This window comes from Gossypium hirsutum, chromosome D06 (genome assembly GCF_007990345.1).
Source record: "Gossypium hirsutum isolate 1008001.06 chromosome D06, Gossypium_hirsutum_v2.1, whole genome shotgun sequence".
Classification (NCBI taxonomy): Eukaryota; Viridiplantae; Streptophyta; class Magnoliopsida; order Malvales; family Malvaceae; genus Gossypium; species Gossypium hirsutum.
Window position 1 is genome coordinate 23,573,828 of NC_053442.1, and position 16,207 is coordinate 23,590,034.

General features: G+C 32.3%; 2 protein-coding genes across 7 annotated transcripts; one reads left to right on the forward strand and one right to left on the reverse strand.

Annotated features, from left to right (window-relative positions):
* Positions 1 to 795: 795 nt before the first annotated feature.
* On the forward strand, positions 796 to 4,673 carry LOC107901616 (adenine phosphoribosyltransferase 5). Of its 2 annotated transcripts, XM_016827692.2 has the most exons (6): positions 796 to 1,187; positions 1,284 to 1,394; positions 1,836 to 1,928; positions 3,768 to 3,917; positions 4,292 to 4,350; positions 4,522 to 4,673. In XM_016827692.2, exons 1-6 carry the CDS (start codon positions 1,088 to 1,090, stop codon positions 4,588 to 4,590), a joined length of 582 nt encoding a protein of 193 aa, XP_016683181.2. In that variant the 5' UTR covers positions 796 to 1,087; the 3' UTR covers positions 4,591 to 4,673. The 2 variants fall into 2 exon arrangements, with proteins under 2 accessions (XP_016683181.2, XP_016683182.2); XM_016827693.2 differs by lacking the exon at positions 1,836 to 1,928 and having other exon boundaries at positions 870 to 1,187.
* Positions 4,674 to 5,359: 686 nt separating this feature from the next.
* Positions 5,360 to 11,926, reverse strand: LOC107901615 (PX domain-containing protein EREL1). 5 transcript variants are annotated; one of them, XM_016827690.2, is made up of 10 exons: positions 11,665 to 11,926; positions 10,595 to 10,705; positions 10,169 to 10,267; positions 9,896 to 9,982; positions 9,064 to 9,172; positions 7,949 to 8,754; positions 7,326 to 7,490; positions 6,576 to 6,818; positions 6,213 to 6,428; positions 5,360 to 5,823 (listed from the first exon to the last, which is right to left on the reverse strand). In XM_016827690.2, the coding sequence occupies exons 1-10, from the start codon at positions 11,755 to 11,757 to the stop codon at positions 5,626 to 5,628; spliced, it is 2,127 nt and encodes a 708-aa protein (XP_016683179.1). In that variant the 5' UTR covers positions 11,758 to 11,926; the 3' UTR covers positions 5,360 to 5,625. The 5 variants fall into 5 exon arrangements, with proteins under 5 accessions (XP_016683179.1, XP_040951326.1, XP_040951328.1 ...); XM_041095392.1 differs by having other exon boundaries at positions 7,203 to 7,490; XM_041095394.1 differs by lacking the exon at positions 11,665 to 11,926 and having other exon boundaries at positions 7,203 to 7,490; positions 9,064 to 9,189; positions 10,169 to 10,259; positions 10,595 to 10,706.
* Between the last annotated feature and the right edge of the window lie 4,281 nt (positions 11,927 to 16,207).

Genomic DNA, 16,207 nt, shown 5'->3' on the forward strand with positions numbered 1-16,207 from the left:
ATATAACTTAACGAATTTAACTGAGGTCTTTTGGTCAAGATTATAGTTGCAAATTTTGAAAAGTACAAGAATTAAAAATGACCAAATTAAAGTATATAAACTAAACCTACAATTTACACATAGTAGAATATATCTTTGTGTTTTAAATATGATCAACGTTAAATTTAAACGGGTTTTTAATGCCCAGCCTAATAGCCAATCTTACGAATGACCTTATAAATACAATATTGACACTTTGATAACTAAATTAGAGTACTTTAAAATTTGATGACCCAATTTAAAATTTAAGTCATAATTGAAGGATGCTTGATGGAATTAACCATTTTTAATAAGGGATAAAGCAACATTTACTCTCCAAACTTGGTAGCTTTTTCCAACTTGGTCCTTTTAACTTTTTTGTCCGCGTTAATCTTAAAAACTTGGCAAGTTTTCTCATTTTGACCCTTGAACTAGGATTCCAATAATGTGAGAGAATGTTTTATTATAAAATTATACCATGTCATTACTTGAAAATTTTTAAAAATTGTATAAAATCCAAAAGATTACAAAAAAAATTAAGAAATTATAATTTTCTTTTAAAATATGTCAAATGATGACGTGACAAGTACAATGCCATTATACCTTAATGGAATTCAAGTTTAGGAAACTAAAAAGGGAAAAGCTACCAAGTGCTAGGACTAATGTGGATTGGGAAAAGAGTTTAAGGACTAAGATAAAAAATTACCAAATTCAGATACTGAAGGGTACTTTATCAGAGGAAGATTTATGTGTAAAGCGTGTTAGAAACGTGCCATTGAGAGAAGGTGATAGGTAAAAACATTAATGCCTTTCGGGGCAATGGTTCTTCTTCGGTCTGCCCAAAACATAAATAGACAACAGATTATAGTATTTAATGCACTTACCATATCCTCTCTATATCTGTGTATATATATCTCAAGGATAAACATTAAACAGTTGCAACTAACAGAAGATTTCATCTTTTTAGTTCAATTTTAAGGAGGGAAAAGAACCCCCCCCTTTTGTTTTCCTCCTATAAATCGAAGGCAGAGCTTTAAAAACAAGAGTGTTGAAAGAAAAAAGTTCAAAAATGGTGGAAATGTTTGCGGCTGAGAATGGACTTAAAGGAGACCCAAGGCTTCAAGCTATATCAAACGCCATAAGGGTTGTTCCTCACTTCCCAAAACAAGGTCTTTTCCCCCTCTTTTTTTTTGTTTTTTTATTTTCATTGAAGAAAGACCGTGTTTTTAAAGAACAGGGTGTTTGTTTCTCGGGGGAAAAAACAGGGATTATGTTCCAAGACATAACAACTTTGTTGTTGGATCACAAGGCGTTTAAAAATACGGTGGACATATTTGTCGATCGATATAAAGACATGAATATCTCTGTCGTTGCTGGTACTCTCTATCTTGTCTCTTCTTCTTCTTCTTCTTCTTCTTCTTCTTCTTCTTCTTCTTCTTAACTACTCTGTTTTTTTTTAATGTATTTTGCTTGGTGTTTTATATAGTCTTTTTAGGGAAAGAAATTAAGCAGGTCTTCTAAGCTGATTTGTGCCGATTTATTTATTTATTTATGTTCCTTAATGTTTAGAAGCATCATTCTTTATAATTACTTATTATTAATATTTATTATTTTTACATGGATAATTTTCTTTTATTATTGGAAATGATGTTTTAAAAAAATTACACATAGGCTTCTTCACTTATAAAGGTTACAATTACAGTTAAACATAAAATAGGTTAAGTTACGTGAATCAAATTTTAAATTTTAACATAATAGAGAGATTAAAATGATAATTTGGGCTTTTGTTTTTTAAAGATAAAAACATGTGTATGTAGGAGTTGAAGCAAGAGGATTCATGTTCGGTCCAACTATTGCCTTAGCCATTGGTGCGAAGTTTGTTCCTCTGCGAAAACCCAAAAAGTTGCCAGGTACTTGTATATATACACATACACATACACATAAATGTATATATAATGTATACAAACAGGGGAGGATTAGGTGGCCTGGCAGGGGTGCGTAACCTCATTTAAACTTTTTTTTTTATAATTTATAAAATTTTAAATTATTAATGATAAAATTGTACTTTAATTTTTTAAAAATGATAAAATTTTAATTTAATCCTCTAAAAGTTATAAAAATTAATATTATTAAAATAATAAAATTATATTTTTATTATTATAAAAATATATCATTTAATTTCGGGTCTCCAAAAAAATTTCTAACTTTACCCCTACCTCCCCTAAACTGTATTTTTGAATCTACCATTGTGTACATATATATATACATACATGTATATGTAAATACCGATATGAATTCAAAATTTTTGATAAAGGAAGATTGATAAAAAATTATAAATTTTTAAAAAATTAAAATATAATTTTATTTATAAATTAATTTAGGATTTATTAATTTTGAAAGAATTCAATAAAAAAATTTATTTTATTTTTAAAGGATTAAAATATAATTTTATTATATGTTAATTTATAATTTCATTGTTTATAGAGAAATTGATTTATTACTTTTTATTTTGGGGCCTAAGGGGTTGCATGCCCCTTGGATTCAAAGGGCTTTCACTTCCCCTCATTTTAAAAATTATTATTATGCTCTTGAAAATTTTAAAATTACTCATTAAAGTTTTATTTTTAAATAATTCAAGTAAATCCTCAAAAAATATTTATTTTTTAAAATTATCATTAAATCCCTTAAACTTTAAAAAAGCTTTAATTAAATCCTTCCAAAATTAAATGGGAAAACCCATCATATAAATTCAAAGCATGCATATAAAAATGGAATGGAGATAGTGGTGGCTGAAATGATTGAAAGGGTTGCTTTAATGGTCAAGGAGGGGTGGGGTGGATTACAGAAAAAAATTGTATTAATTATTTGAAAAAAAACACTGTATTTTTTATGGTGTCAATCATGTAGGCATGACCTCATAAAATCAGCATATTTCAGTAATTTTAAAAGAAAAATCTAGTAATACCATACATATATAAAGATTATGAAAATGTCAGTACCCCAGAAAACAATTTGCAAAATATTAAATTGGTAAAGGAAGTTGTAGAATATCTCCACTTTAATCACCTACCAATAATTGAAATTGGACTCTACCCATTGTTGGAGTTATGTTGGTCGGCTTTTTATGGAAATTTTTAGTGGATCTAATCTTAATCATCTTCTTCCCTTTTCATTCCCTTTTAGTATATCTGAATTAATTTCGAGAAATTTCTTTTCAGATTAAAAAAAATAGAAATACTATTTTTTATCATTTATCATTCAACTCCAAACAAAATATTTCATTTATAGAATTATAAAAAATCTTTCAAAGTATAATTTTGTTAAATAATAAATGGTATTTTTTAATAGTAAATGTTTATCTTGTTGAATTTTAGTCTTATTTGATTCTTTTTAATGGTATAAGGACTAAATTAATTTATTTAATAGTAGAGAGATTAATTTGATCCAGTCCTTATCATATAAGTTTAATTGTTAACATTATTAAATTTTTTTTATTAAATTAAAGTTCATTACAACACTTCCTCTTTTTGATATTAAGGGACTCTCTTTTAATTCAAAACACTGTACTAGTGAAATTAATAAAAGAACTTTAATGATTTTAAATAAATAAATTTGAAATTTAAAAAAAAAAGGAATTACACTTGAAATAAAAATATTACATTTCAAATATAAAAAATACATAAATTTATAATATATTCTAACTTTTTTTTTAATTTCTTGTATGTATGTATGCATGCATGCATGTATAGGTGAAGTGATAGCAGAAGCTTATGAGCTGGAGTATGGAAGTGACTGCTTGGAGATGCATGTTGGTGCTGTTGAGGCAGGGGAACGTGCTATTGTGATTGATGATTTGGTTGCAACTGGTGGAACTCTCTCTGCTGCCATTTCACTCTTAGGTAAAACTTTTAGCTTTTTTTTTGTTGGTGTTTTAGTTAATCATCAAATTATGATTTTGGTCTCTTTAATTTGATCTCTATTTTAATTAGTTAATTATTTCAGTTGAAACGCTGTTGTGATTTTTTCTTTCTTAAAATGAAAACCTATTTTAGCATGATAGGTTAGAAAAAGTGTGCTTTCAAGAAAATATTTTACATCAGTATTTTAACTGAAATTCTTAAGGGTGTTGGTTATCTGGACAAACTAATTACATAAATTATGCAAATTAAATTCTAAATTTGAGGACTGTAAGCATCTGGATTAATTGATAAAATCAGATAACTCTTTATGAAATTCTGTGAAAATAATGAGAATTCTTTTGTTGTTTAATTAGAACGTGTTGGTGCTGAAGTGGTGGAATGTGCATGTGTTATCGGACTCCGGGAGGTTAAGGTAGTAAAAATCCTTCTCTCATTCATAGAAACATTAAGTAAAATACAAATAAGAGTTGGGTAAGGTATTTATTATTAAAAATAGATACATCGCCCGAAAGCTATCGATTAAATCAGTTTCAATGAAATTTATTGTAAATGATTTAAGTGCATGTATCTCTACTTTTTTCAGGGACAACGTAGGCTTAATGGAAAGCCACTTTATATTCTTGTGGAGCCACGTGAAATAGATAGCTGTTGATATTTATATGTTGATTTGCAGAGAAGGGCTCATTTTGTATGATTCATTATTTTTCTTATGAAAATATGTGCATCTTCCGCCTAGCTATGTTTCCATTTTAGCCAAAAAAAAGGCTTCCATGCACAAATTATGAAGAAATCATCTATATATTGATTCATCTTTCCCCATAAAACAGCATAATGGTATTTCAGTCTTCACCCTCTTCAAAACCTTAAATCAATTATATATATGGATTATAATCATGACCATGACCTGTAAATTTTGACCAAAACTAGAAAATTGGATCCAATTAAACCGAAGCTGAACTTAACTCAATTTGATTATTGAAACCAATAATCCAGGTTCCCCAACTTGAACGTGTAATGATTCAAATATAATGACTTGAACAACTTGAATCTAAAATTATTTGAAAAAAAATCCAAATGACTCAATTTTTAAAGCTCAAATTAGACATAATTCGATTTGACTATTAAAAAAGCTAAACAATCAACTTGAACTTGTACAAGATGACTCAACAAAAAAAATCCAAATAACTTGGAAATTTTTAAAACTCAAGTTAACCCTATCTATACTGGGTTGAACCATTCCGAAACCAACCCAATCTATCTAATTGATAGGTCTATTTGCAGGCATAGTTGCAGCTAATACTCAATCATCTTTGTAGGCAAACATAAGTTTAGCTGTTTGTGCTTGTAAGAGGCTATTGAAACTATAATCTTTCTAACAAGTTATCATATGCAAGAACAAGATAAAACCCAGACGCAAGGAAAACAGGAAACACATCAAACTTGGATGCTTTTGCTTTCATTTTTCTCCATAGTTATTCAAAAGATATTATATAGAATACAGCAGTGTTATAAAAGGGCATCTTCTCTGCATTACCGGTATACATGGAACCCCAAAATTCACAATGTAATTAATTTCTGTGGGACTATAATGGAGTTTTTGGGGGTTACCTTATCATAATATAGAAAAATAACTACAATATTCAAACCCCATTGCATATTTTCTCAAGACTTGGTTAATTCCTTATCATTATTCTTTGACATGATTATCACATTTCAGTTTATGCCGTAGATGAGAATTTACCTGTTTTTTTAAGTTAGCATTCTCGGTGAAAATGCCTGCTATGATCTTCCTTAGCTCATCATCTGTTCTACTATCGTAGTGGTTGTTCAATTGGATATCATCATTGCCAGTGGCACTGCCTTCTTCCTTGGCTAATAGTTGTGCCTATTTAAATGTGCAAAAAAAAAAAAAAAACAACCGAAGTTATGGAAAGGCCAAGCGATAAAAGAATGGAAACTATGGAAAGGCCAAGCGATAAAAGAATGGAAACTAACATTAAAATTTTAACATAAAGGCCCTGAAAAATAACATTAAACAATTAATGAAATGAGGGGAAGAGGCACATAAGCAGGGAACTCAATTATGTTTTTTTACTTATGATTGTGAAAGAAAGTGTATATATCCTGGTCAGCATTTATATATATAATTTAATTGGGGACAAAACTCACTTTTATTTTCTATAGAGTTATTTACCCTAACCGTACATAACTGGAAGTATTAAGAGATCAAGGGACAAGAGTTTTACAACTTTGAATGACCAAAAAGCAAGGTACCTCGTCAAGTAGGAGAATGATTTTATTATCAGATGTAGTCAACAAATCCAGTGCTTCTTGAACAAAGGAAGAATCTTTGATTAAATTTTCATCATCTGTAGACAAATTCACACTGCATTCAAGAAGCCGGTTGTGAAGAAGCCGGCACTTGTTGAGCAGCTTTTCTCTAGCATTTCTTACATGCTTAATTATTTGTCTTTCCTGTACTAGTTGTCCCTGCAAAATCCAAAGGTTACATCTGACAGCAAGAAACTTGGAGCAATTATTTGCTTCGACTAGACTAATATCTCTAGAATCTTTTAATCAAAATGAACAACAGGAATTTTATTTTGTTTTATTTTCATTGAATGTATAGAGGGTTACCTCAGCTTCAGCTTTTTCTGATAGTGACTGACCAACCTCCTGCTTCAGTTCCTTTTGGGATTTCCTGAGAGACTTAACCTCTTTAACCAGAACTTTAATATCTGCTTTTGATTTAAGCTCTAGCTCTTCATATCGCTTTGATATACTGTTCAGCTGTTCCTTAGTAGCATTTAACTCTTGCAGCATTGCATCTTTCTCCTCAGCAGCCAATTGGTTGGTTGTCTCTGTTATTTGCTTCTCATCCTGTCTCAAGTTTTGTTGTTCGTTAGTGAATAGTTAAACATCATAAGTACATTTTATTCTCAAGTGCAGAAACTGCAGCAAAACAGTATGTTGTTATACAGCAACCAGATAACATTTTCAATGCTTGTCCAAGAGAAATCAATGGTGGTTAAATTTTCGAAAGAAAGAAAAACAAAATTCACTCAACATTGAATACAACCTAGACAATCTGGTTCTTTAATGTTGCTATCCAAAAATTAGTTTTGGCTTTCTCTTCTGGGGTGTGTAAGAGGCTGAGTGTCAGATTCTTTAAAGAAGACGCCATACAACTAGGAACATACAATCATTAGTCATACATACAATGCCTCTCCAAGCATAAATTATCAGGCCAAGTTCATCTTTTACCTTAAATTGAGAAAAATCTGCGGAAATCATCCATATCATGCACGTGCACACTGCACCATATGGCAGTAACAAAGAAAAATAAATTTTAAGAATAAAAAGGAGTTGATTAGTTAAATACATTACCTGATTAGGATTCAACTTCAACTCCATTTCCAATGATTTCTGCCGAAGTTCTTCCATCTCCCACTGCATTTGCGTAAACCTTTCTCTCTCAATCAGGATAGCTTGCTGCAGGTTTTCTTTACTTTTTTGTTTGGTGCTTTCAAGTTCCACTTCCAAATCCTTAACCTAAACAGCTCCAATTTTTTAATTCATTTAACCTTAAAATTGCAAATCCTTTTACTAAGACTAAAACTCATTCCACCTCTAGTGGGATATTTTAAGCACCCAAAGATAAAACCCATTAAAAAATGGAATGAAATGATATACAATGCACTAGACACAAAAGAGAAAGAAATAGAACATGCAATTCTGAGATACACGAACATCAGATGCAAACCATACAGAAGTTGCTATTTTGCACACAATTCATCTGAATGTAGATCAAACAAAGGATATTATTGAAAGAAAGGGAAACCAATACAGTGACATATAAGTAGTCAGCTTCACAATTATGAGCTATCACTGCCAAGAGCTCCTGAATGCTAAAAATATCTCAATTATATTGATTCTAAACTATTTAGTTTATGAGTTATGACAACTTTCAAAATCTATCTCAGAAAAAATGTCAAACTGCTTCCACTCACCTTTGTGGTAAGATAACCTTTCACTGCTATTTCTTGATTTAATCTGGCTACTAGATCCTCCATGTCAGTTTTTGCAGTGGCTAGTTTCCGCTGCATGGTTAAAAGAACCCTATTCATCTTATGACGCTGATCCAATGGAAGAACAATTTTTGTATCTCCAGAAGACTGAGGATCTGAGTTTCCAAGACTTCCCCTCGTATATAATACTTCAGAAGTTCCAGGAAGGTCAACAAAGCCATTAACAGATGAATTTGGAATCCCAGAAATGGACATATCACTACCTCTCAGAAAACTTACATCACTTCCAAAACTTTCAGTTGATAACTTCCGAGCATGACCAGCCACTTTAGCCGGCTCTAGCTCAGAAAAGAGTTCCAATCCATTACCGGTAATAAATGAAGCACTGGACCCGTTTCCATTATAAATATCTTTCCCTGAAGTACTATTCATGTTTATGGCCAATGTTCTATGCCTAGGAAAATCTTCTAGCTGCTCCAAAATTGCCTGTCCCATGAATAGTCCCTCATCAATATTCGACATACCATACTTCACAAGTTTTTCTATTGAACCTGTTAAATCTTCATCCAGTGTCAGATCTCCTGAACCAATTTCAGAACTGTCATCTCTCCCCAACCTAGGTGTCCCAAGCTCAGATGTCTCATAAGCAGTATCACTACCATAATCTGATGTGATTGACGAACCACCAGCAAAATGAGATATACTTGAACTGGAAGGAACTTTTGAAGAAATTGTGCTATTTCCAGCAATATTAGCTTCTGATGAGCATTCGTTTAATTCTTGGAATGCTGAAAAGAATAAGAAATGTAAAAACTCCAAGTTAATGATAAAACTAATCTTGACTATGGATAATATATATAGCCAATTAGATAACCTGTCACATTAGATTCTATTAAAGATCCATTTTTATAGGTAAACTTTATAAGATAACTACATCTTAAAGTCATATTAATTAAAGCCAACAACCTCTTGGCCTAGTGGCAAGATTATTGTGTTGTGTGGCATGAGAGCTTGAGTTCAATCTCTAGCAACTCCACCCCTACCCCAATTATCAGAGAAAAAGAAGGGTCCTATTAATTAAGTAGAATTGCACATACAAGACCTCGCAGCAGCTTCTAGTTCAAGAAAGGATGCCACTGAGACACTTCTTGACATGTCAATGTCAGACAATAGCTTTGTCATCCACTCCTCCAATGAACACCTTCTCTGCAACAAAACAAAGCCTTTTGAGGACATTAGTCACTCAGATAACATAACTACCATCAATAGGTTTAATTTGGAACCTTTCATTTCTTTGTTTTTTTCTCTCAATAAACAAATTTGCAACTCACATAAAAAAATAATTGCTACTGTAGCAACTTCATATAGCTTCTTTATTTAGTTGTCTAAATAATAACTGAGAATGACCTTCCAGTTTCAAAACTCAAAATTTTTTGTCCAACAGATGATTGTGATATTGTCAAGTAAAATCTCTAATCAATACCATGTTTGTTTGTCAATAGGAAACCATAGATAGCATACAGATGGAAAACTTGAAAGATATTAAAAAAAAATCCTTTATGGGTTTGATTTTTCACTCATCCAATGCTAAGTTACATAGATGAATTTTGGTATGCTTTGACCAAAATAGCCTACCACAAAGAACTGTCAAAAGTTGTGGTAAAATAGCTGTAGGAAAAAATAGTGCTGAGTAAATGCCCAAAAAATACAAAGTCTAGTGGCGCAAGATCCGAGAAGTTATCAAGGGATGAACTTGTTATTAGCAACTACAAGAGAAAACAAAGCTAGTGGTGAACATTAAAGATTTAATATGAGAACTAAAATAGACTCATGGCACATTTTCCAGATGATGAAGAGAAGGATGTAGCTACAGTAGTTCTGTTAAAGCGAAAAAGGAAAATAAGCAAAGTGAAAAAACTTCTTGCCAACCTCTTCCAACAAAGCCCTACTTTTCAAACGCAACAGCCCCTTGGGTGGAGAAGGGGGAAGACTTTTCTTGGGATATGCCTTTTTGAGCTGTAGAGGAAAGTCAATAACAATATAAGAGGTCTCCAAATAAGTTGTATTTGAATATTTTACTCAGGGTGCATGCCATTTGTTTCCACAGTAATGCTCAAGTGATATGTCATAATGACAGTTTTGTAACATACACTCTAAATGATGGACTTCTTGGTTCAACATAAAGAAAATGGCAGGACTTACTTCATTGAATAGCTTCAAAAAATCATTAAATCTTCTCAATACTCCAAGTGTAGTTGTAATACCATCTGGTGATTGTACCCCCACATGTACCCTGTAAAACTGGCACCTAAGAATGTTATTTGAGAACCAAGGCATATATATAGTGACTAAAATGTTAAAACATTTACATGATTGATGATTATCACAGAATCACAATGTGTCTGTTAAAAAATTGAAAGGAAGACCAAAGAGTATTAGATTTACATCACATGGACCCATTTAGATGTGGAAAGTTTTTTCTGAACCCTAATCTACAATCATAGCCTAAGTGTTATAAAGTTAAAGATGAGAACAAAATTTGTGTTGTTAAAGATAACTTGAAATATCACTAAGTCACAACAAGACAGTGAGATACAATCTACCATAGACATATATATTAGTGATTACCACTACAGGATCTGAATCTCTTGATTTTGGAAGGACAACCCACGAAGGTATTGTAACACAGTAACTCCATCCAGTTCGAGGATCATGTGGCCAAACAGTTTCTCTCCCATTCTGCATGTATATGTAAATTGAATAAGCGCTAAAACCAAAATTCAATTATAAGTTTCCAGACAGCCAAAAAGGTTCTACTAATAAAATAGCAACATGAATGAAGAACATCAAAATCCATTCCTTCCTAAGTTAAAAGAAAGATAGTATTCAGAATACCAATCTATGTCAAGATTAAAGTATAGCTCATCCCTTACTTTTAGATGTCTAGATTCTTGATAGAATTCTCCTATCACTGTCCTTATGAAAAATACTACAACTAAAATTTCAGCAGCAAATGCTTAAGAACCATAGGAACTTTGTAAATGCTCAAAACCAGCTTATGAGGACTTATACTGACAAGCGAAGCAAACATAAAATTCTAAATTTACTATATTAATGCATTTAAAAACTGGTTAAGAGGTATTTTATTTAAAAGTCTTTTTCAATTGAGATTAAGATAGCTACATCAGTTAATGAAACAATCTAGCAATCAAGTCCAATCTCATCATTGCAAAATCTATAGTCTGTTTTTTGGGTCTTGATCCACCGTAAAACTCCCTATAAGCATTAATTATGGATCAAAATTCTATAATTTCTATGAACTAAACTCTTCAATCGCAAAATCTGAGTGCCAATTCGAATTCCAAGGTAACTTCAAATAAAATCAACGAAAAGAGAGTAAATTGTCGGAAAGCTGACCAATTTACGAGGGAATGCACTCTTTTTTTTTTTTCAATTGAGATTAAGATTACGTAAGTTACTGAAACAATCTAGCAATCAAGTCCAATCTCATAATTGAAAAATATCCAGTCTTTTTTTCTTTTAGTCTTGATCGACCATAAAACTCACTCTAAACACTAAATTATTGTTCAAAATTCTAGAATTTCATGAACTAAAAACTCTTCAACAACAGAATCTAAGTGCCGATTCGAATTCCAAACTAATTTAAAATGAAATGGTAAATTTGTAAGGAAGCTGACCCATTTACGAGGGGGCGGACTCCAATCCATCCCGAGAGGCAGTGGCGAAGTCCCATCGTGCCTGTGCTTCGGTGGACTCCGTCTCTGCATCATCTATTTCTCCTTTTTATTTACTACGAAACTACGCCGATCTCTGTCTAAGAATCGAAATTGAACATTAAAATCGATTGCAAAGAGCTTTTAGGGTTTATTGATCGGATCGGGGGGAAAAAGTAGACAACTGTACCAAAGCGTCACGCAGGTGTTTAGACGTAGGAATTTCAATTATTTGGCCTTTTTCTCTTTTACTATTATTGATTAGATTTAATTATTCCCCAGTCCCTGTACTCTTTAAACTTTTAAAATATAATCCTTTTAGGAATTTAGTACCTGATTAAAATATGTTTCAAGTCTTTGAACTCTTTATATTTCTAAGAATTTAATCTTTCAACCTTTTCAGATTTCAAAATTTATGTTTAAATTGTTTACCTTACTGAAACTTTTTAGTTAAATTCATTGATATGATATTTTGAAATAAAAATACATTCTTGAGAGTCAAGTAACAAAAAGAAATAACGTTATAATAAATATGTATTTAACAGAATAATTTTAATAATTAAATTTACATTATTAAATCAAAAAATAGAAAAATTAAATTACTTAAAATAAAAATAAAAGAATTAAATTTCAAATATACAAAAAAGTGAAAAAAGCGTATATTTTAACTTTAATTTCTCTACTTTGAATTTTCAAATTAGACATGTATTTAAAATTTTGTGAATAAAAATAAATTAAATTTCAAAAATTTAAAATATATAGACTGATTATAAATTAAATTCTGCTAATTATTATTGATAATTTCGGAATTTGACAAAAAGATGCGTGCATTTTAAGATGGGAGAAGTGGGCTTGGGGGTTGGAGCCTGCTCCGGGATGATTGCCTTATCTGCTTGTACGGGTATAATGGAGTAGAGCCAACCTCGAATTCAGAGTTTGAAGTTTATATTTTGCTCAATTAAATTTATTTATAATTTTCGTACACAAAGCTGGTGGCTTATTTAACAAAAAAAATCTGAAAATAAATTGAGAAACTATGCTGACGATTTAGGCTGTTTTTATTCTTTCTCCTGCAAACCAGATTTATAGGGCGTGTTTTCATTTTAACGGTAATTCTATCGGGTTTATTACTAAAAAAAGCCCTTTTTTTTAAATTTACCGAAATAGGCCACTTTTCTAATTATTTATCGGAATGGGTCATTTTTCGCGAAATCACGTCCACGTCAGCGCGATGTCAGGGTACGTGCAGGAAATCGCGTCCACGTCAGCGCGATTTGCTGACGTGGAAGGAAATCGCTTCCTCTAGGACGCGATTTGCTGACGTGGCATGAACAATGTGTTTTTAGCTTGGAAAACTTTGAAAGGCCATAACTTTTGGCTCGGTTGTCTGATTGAGACGAATTTTTTTGATTTCGAATAAATTTTCGAGATCTACGCGCTGATAAACCATCGAAGGCGGTTTGCCGACGTTTTCGTCGAAAAAGATCCTCTTTTGCCCCTCAATTTTGATTTTTTCGGTTTAAAATTGAATTTTGAAACATTCAAATCGTTATTTTTCTCATTTATTTGAAGTAAACACCGGATATTTTTTTACAGAATTGTCTTATATCATCCTGTTATAGGTATAAGTCAGCTCATTCCACTTTTGAGAAGTTCCCTAAAATTTTCCATTTTATTCAATTTAGTCCCTAAAGCCTAAATAGTCATATTTTCAAATCTAAGCTTCATTTTTCAATTCAAATTCAATTTCATCCTTCCATAACATTCAAATATTCTTAAATACAAAAATTTCGTGCTAATTTTGAAATAATTACACTTTAGTCCCTATACTCGTAACTAACAAATTATACTTTACAAATTAGTCCCTATTCATCTCTAAGAAGTTTTCCAGCACGTAGATCTCGAAAATTTATTCGAAATAAAAAAAAATTTGTCTCAATCGGACAACCGAGCCAAAAGTTATGGCCTTTCAAAGTTTTCCAAGCTAAAAACACACTGTTCATGCCACGTCAGCAAATCGCGTCCTAGAGGGAGCGATTTCTTTCCACGTCAGCAAATCGCGCTGACGTGGATGCGATTTCCTGCGCGTACCCTGACATCGCGCTGACGTGGACGCGATTTCGCGGAAAATGGCCCATTCCGGTAAATAATTAAAAAAGTGGCCTATTTCGGTAAATTTAAAAAAAAGGGCTTTTTTTAGTAATAAGCCCAATTCTATCAACAGTTACAAGGGCTCCAACAATTATAAAATTTTTATATAAATCCCTCTAAATTTCATTCTTTTCAACCAAATACTCCATACTCATTCTTTCTTCTAAATTCTCAATTCTCAATATTCAATTTCCAATTTTCTATTTTCAATCTTCAAATTTTAATCCTCACTTATTTTTTTAATTTTATTTTCTTCGATTTTAATTTATTCATTATAATTTTTAAGTGGCAAACCAACTTATTCGTTTGGATGACAAGCATATCTCCAGCATTCAACTTATTCATTTGGATGACGATATCGGATAAAGTTAAAATTGGTGGTTGCATGCTACTTCAATTGTGGCATGTTATCGACTATCATTTTTACGCCCCCGAGTAGAACTCCTTTACGAATTCCCACTCGTCATATGTTGAAATTCATTTGATAATATCATTACCATTTTTATTTTTCATTCTTGTATTTTTTTGAAATAACATATTGTTTGAATAGGTGGAACAACCTCGCGAGACATAGTTGTATACCGACTGAACTCGAGGATATCCGATTAGCTTTAGATTAAGAAACCGAAGATGAGGTTAGTTTATGGATTTCAAACTTATATAACATATTATACCACATGAAATTAAATATTAAGTATGTGCTAAAAATTATAAATTCGTACTACAATTTGTATAGATGCCATATGCGGATTCGAAGGTTCAATAATGTGTCCCGATCGAATTTTTGACCAATTGCAACATTTGGCACGTCAAAGTGCCATTGGTCATTTTTGCAATGGTTGAGAGGTACGAATCCGATCGAATGATGCGACAGTTCGGGTGTATGCCACGTATTCCATCGCCTCCCCAAGAGCTTGAAGACCTGCACAAGATTGACTTACAAGGGAGACTCGAGGAAGATTGGCCAACGTTCCACAAGAAGTATATCGAGATATGGCAGTGTAGGTATAACGACAAGCCATATCTACTGCTAGCTTCAGAAAGGAGTAAGCAACATCGCCGTAGGAAGCCAAGACGAGGACCTATCAATCCTAGGTCGGGAGAAGATGTCGTAGCGGGATCAACATCTGCTCCATCTGCACTGGAGGACCTGATTGCCATGCAACCTCCTAGTCAATATGATTCATTTATTTTTGCTTCTAACCCATTTTTTTTGTCACAAGTATCATAGCATGCACACTCATTCCCCGCATCATCACCTTCAGCTTTGGTTTATTTTACAAAACCACCATAGCACGCACAATTATTCCCTACATCAACACATTCAGCATAAGTTTATTTTACACAAGCACCATCGTACATGCAATCATTCTTTGTATCAACACCTTCTCTAGGGATAATTTTTGCACGATTGCCACCCACCGTACCATATTATATGTTGATCTCGCCAAAAACACCAATTCATTCGGTATCACTGATAATTCTAACCTTTTATCCGCAACTAGGCCATGTGACTCCATATAGTGGCCCGACGGTAGTGTTGCAAACACCCCCAGCATTGTGGTTCTATCGAGGTGGGTTGTCCTTGCAACTGCTGACTCAAATAGGGGGATCTACGATGAGCGGCTAGGACACGGTTGCAGTCAACCACGGAGGAAGGAGATAAAGTCAACAATAAACCCCAACGTGCATGTGAAGATGAAGCCAAAGTCAACGAGGAGTCGTCAAAGCAAATAGTGCGACAGAACCCTATGCGTGCTTGACGCCCACCTGGTTGTGGCACACATTCGGGAAACTGATGATTATATTATTTTGTAATTTTGTAATTTTTTGTATACTTTGTTTTACATCCCAAATGTACACTTATTTACAATATGTAAAATAAATTTATTAAATTGGTTTGATTTGTACACAATCATATTGTGAGTTTAAAATTTACAATTATTTTTGTTACTAGTTCATTTAAGTTTTTCTTCGTCCATTTGTTAAGTACACTATTTTTATAAAACAAAGGATTTCTCAGAAGGTTAGGAAAAAGATTAACACTTTGGCTTGTGTATTGTAATATATCTTACTTCAATAATTAATATTAACTTACACTTTATAGAAAAAATTAATGAATAAAACAAATAACTTAGTGTTTTCACTGCATGGGTTAGTGTTTTAATTAGCTCTTCTGCACTTCAATAATTAATATTAACTTTGACGTGCGAGTCCTACATATGTGTTTCAACCAACCCAACTTGATTGTTTCTGAGCCCTGCAACCCGAGATTCCCGGGATAAATTTTTTTCCTTTATACCCTGCCCCATCCCCTACATAAATGCTCCTTCATCCCCTACTCACCCACATCTCG

Excerpts from the sequence above, each read along its gene's own strand:
- LOC107901615 (XM_041095392.1), bottom strand. The coding sequence starts at position 11,757 with ATGATGCAGAGACGGAGTCCACCGAAGCACAGGCACGATGGGACTTCG. Across the intron at positions 9,983-10,168 it reads TTTTGAAGCTATTCAATGAA|CTCAAAAAGGCATATCCCAA; the intron begins GTAAGTCCTGCC and ends TTTCCTCTACAG. Across the intron at positions 6,819-7,202 it reads CAGATTTTTCTCAATTTAAG|GATGAGAAGCAAATAACAGA; the intron begins GTAAAAGATGAA and ends AACTTGAGACAG.
- LOC107901616 (XM_016827692.2), top strand. The coding sequence starts at position 1,088 with ATGGTGGAAATGTTTGCGGCTGAGAATGGACTTAAAGGAGACCCAAGG. Across the intron at positions 1,188-1,283 it reads TCCTCACTTCCCAAAACAAG|GGATTATGTTCCAAGACATA; the intron begins GTCTTTTCCCCC and ends GGGAAAAAACAG. Across the intron at positions 1,395-1,835 it reads GAATATCTCTGTCGTTGCTG|GAGTTGAAGCAAGAGGATTC; the intron begins GTACTCTCTATC and ends ATGTGTATGTAG.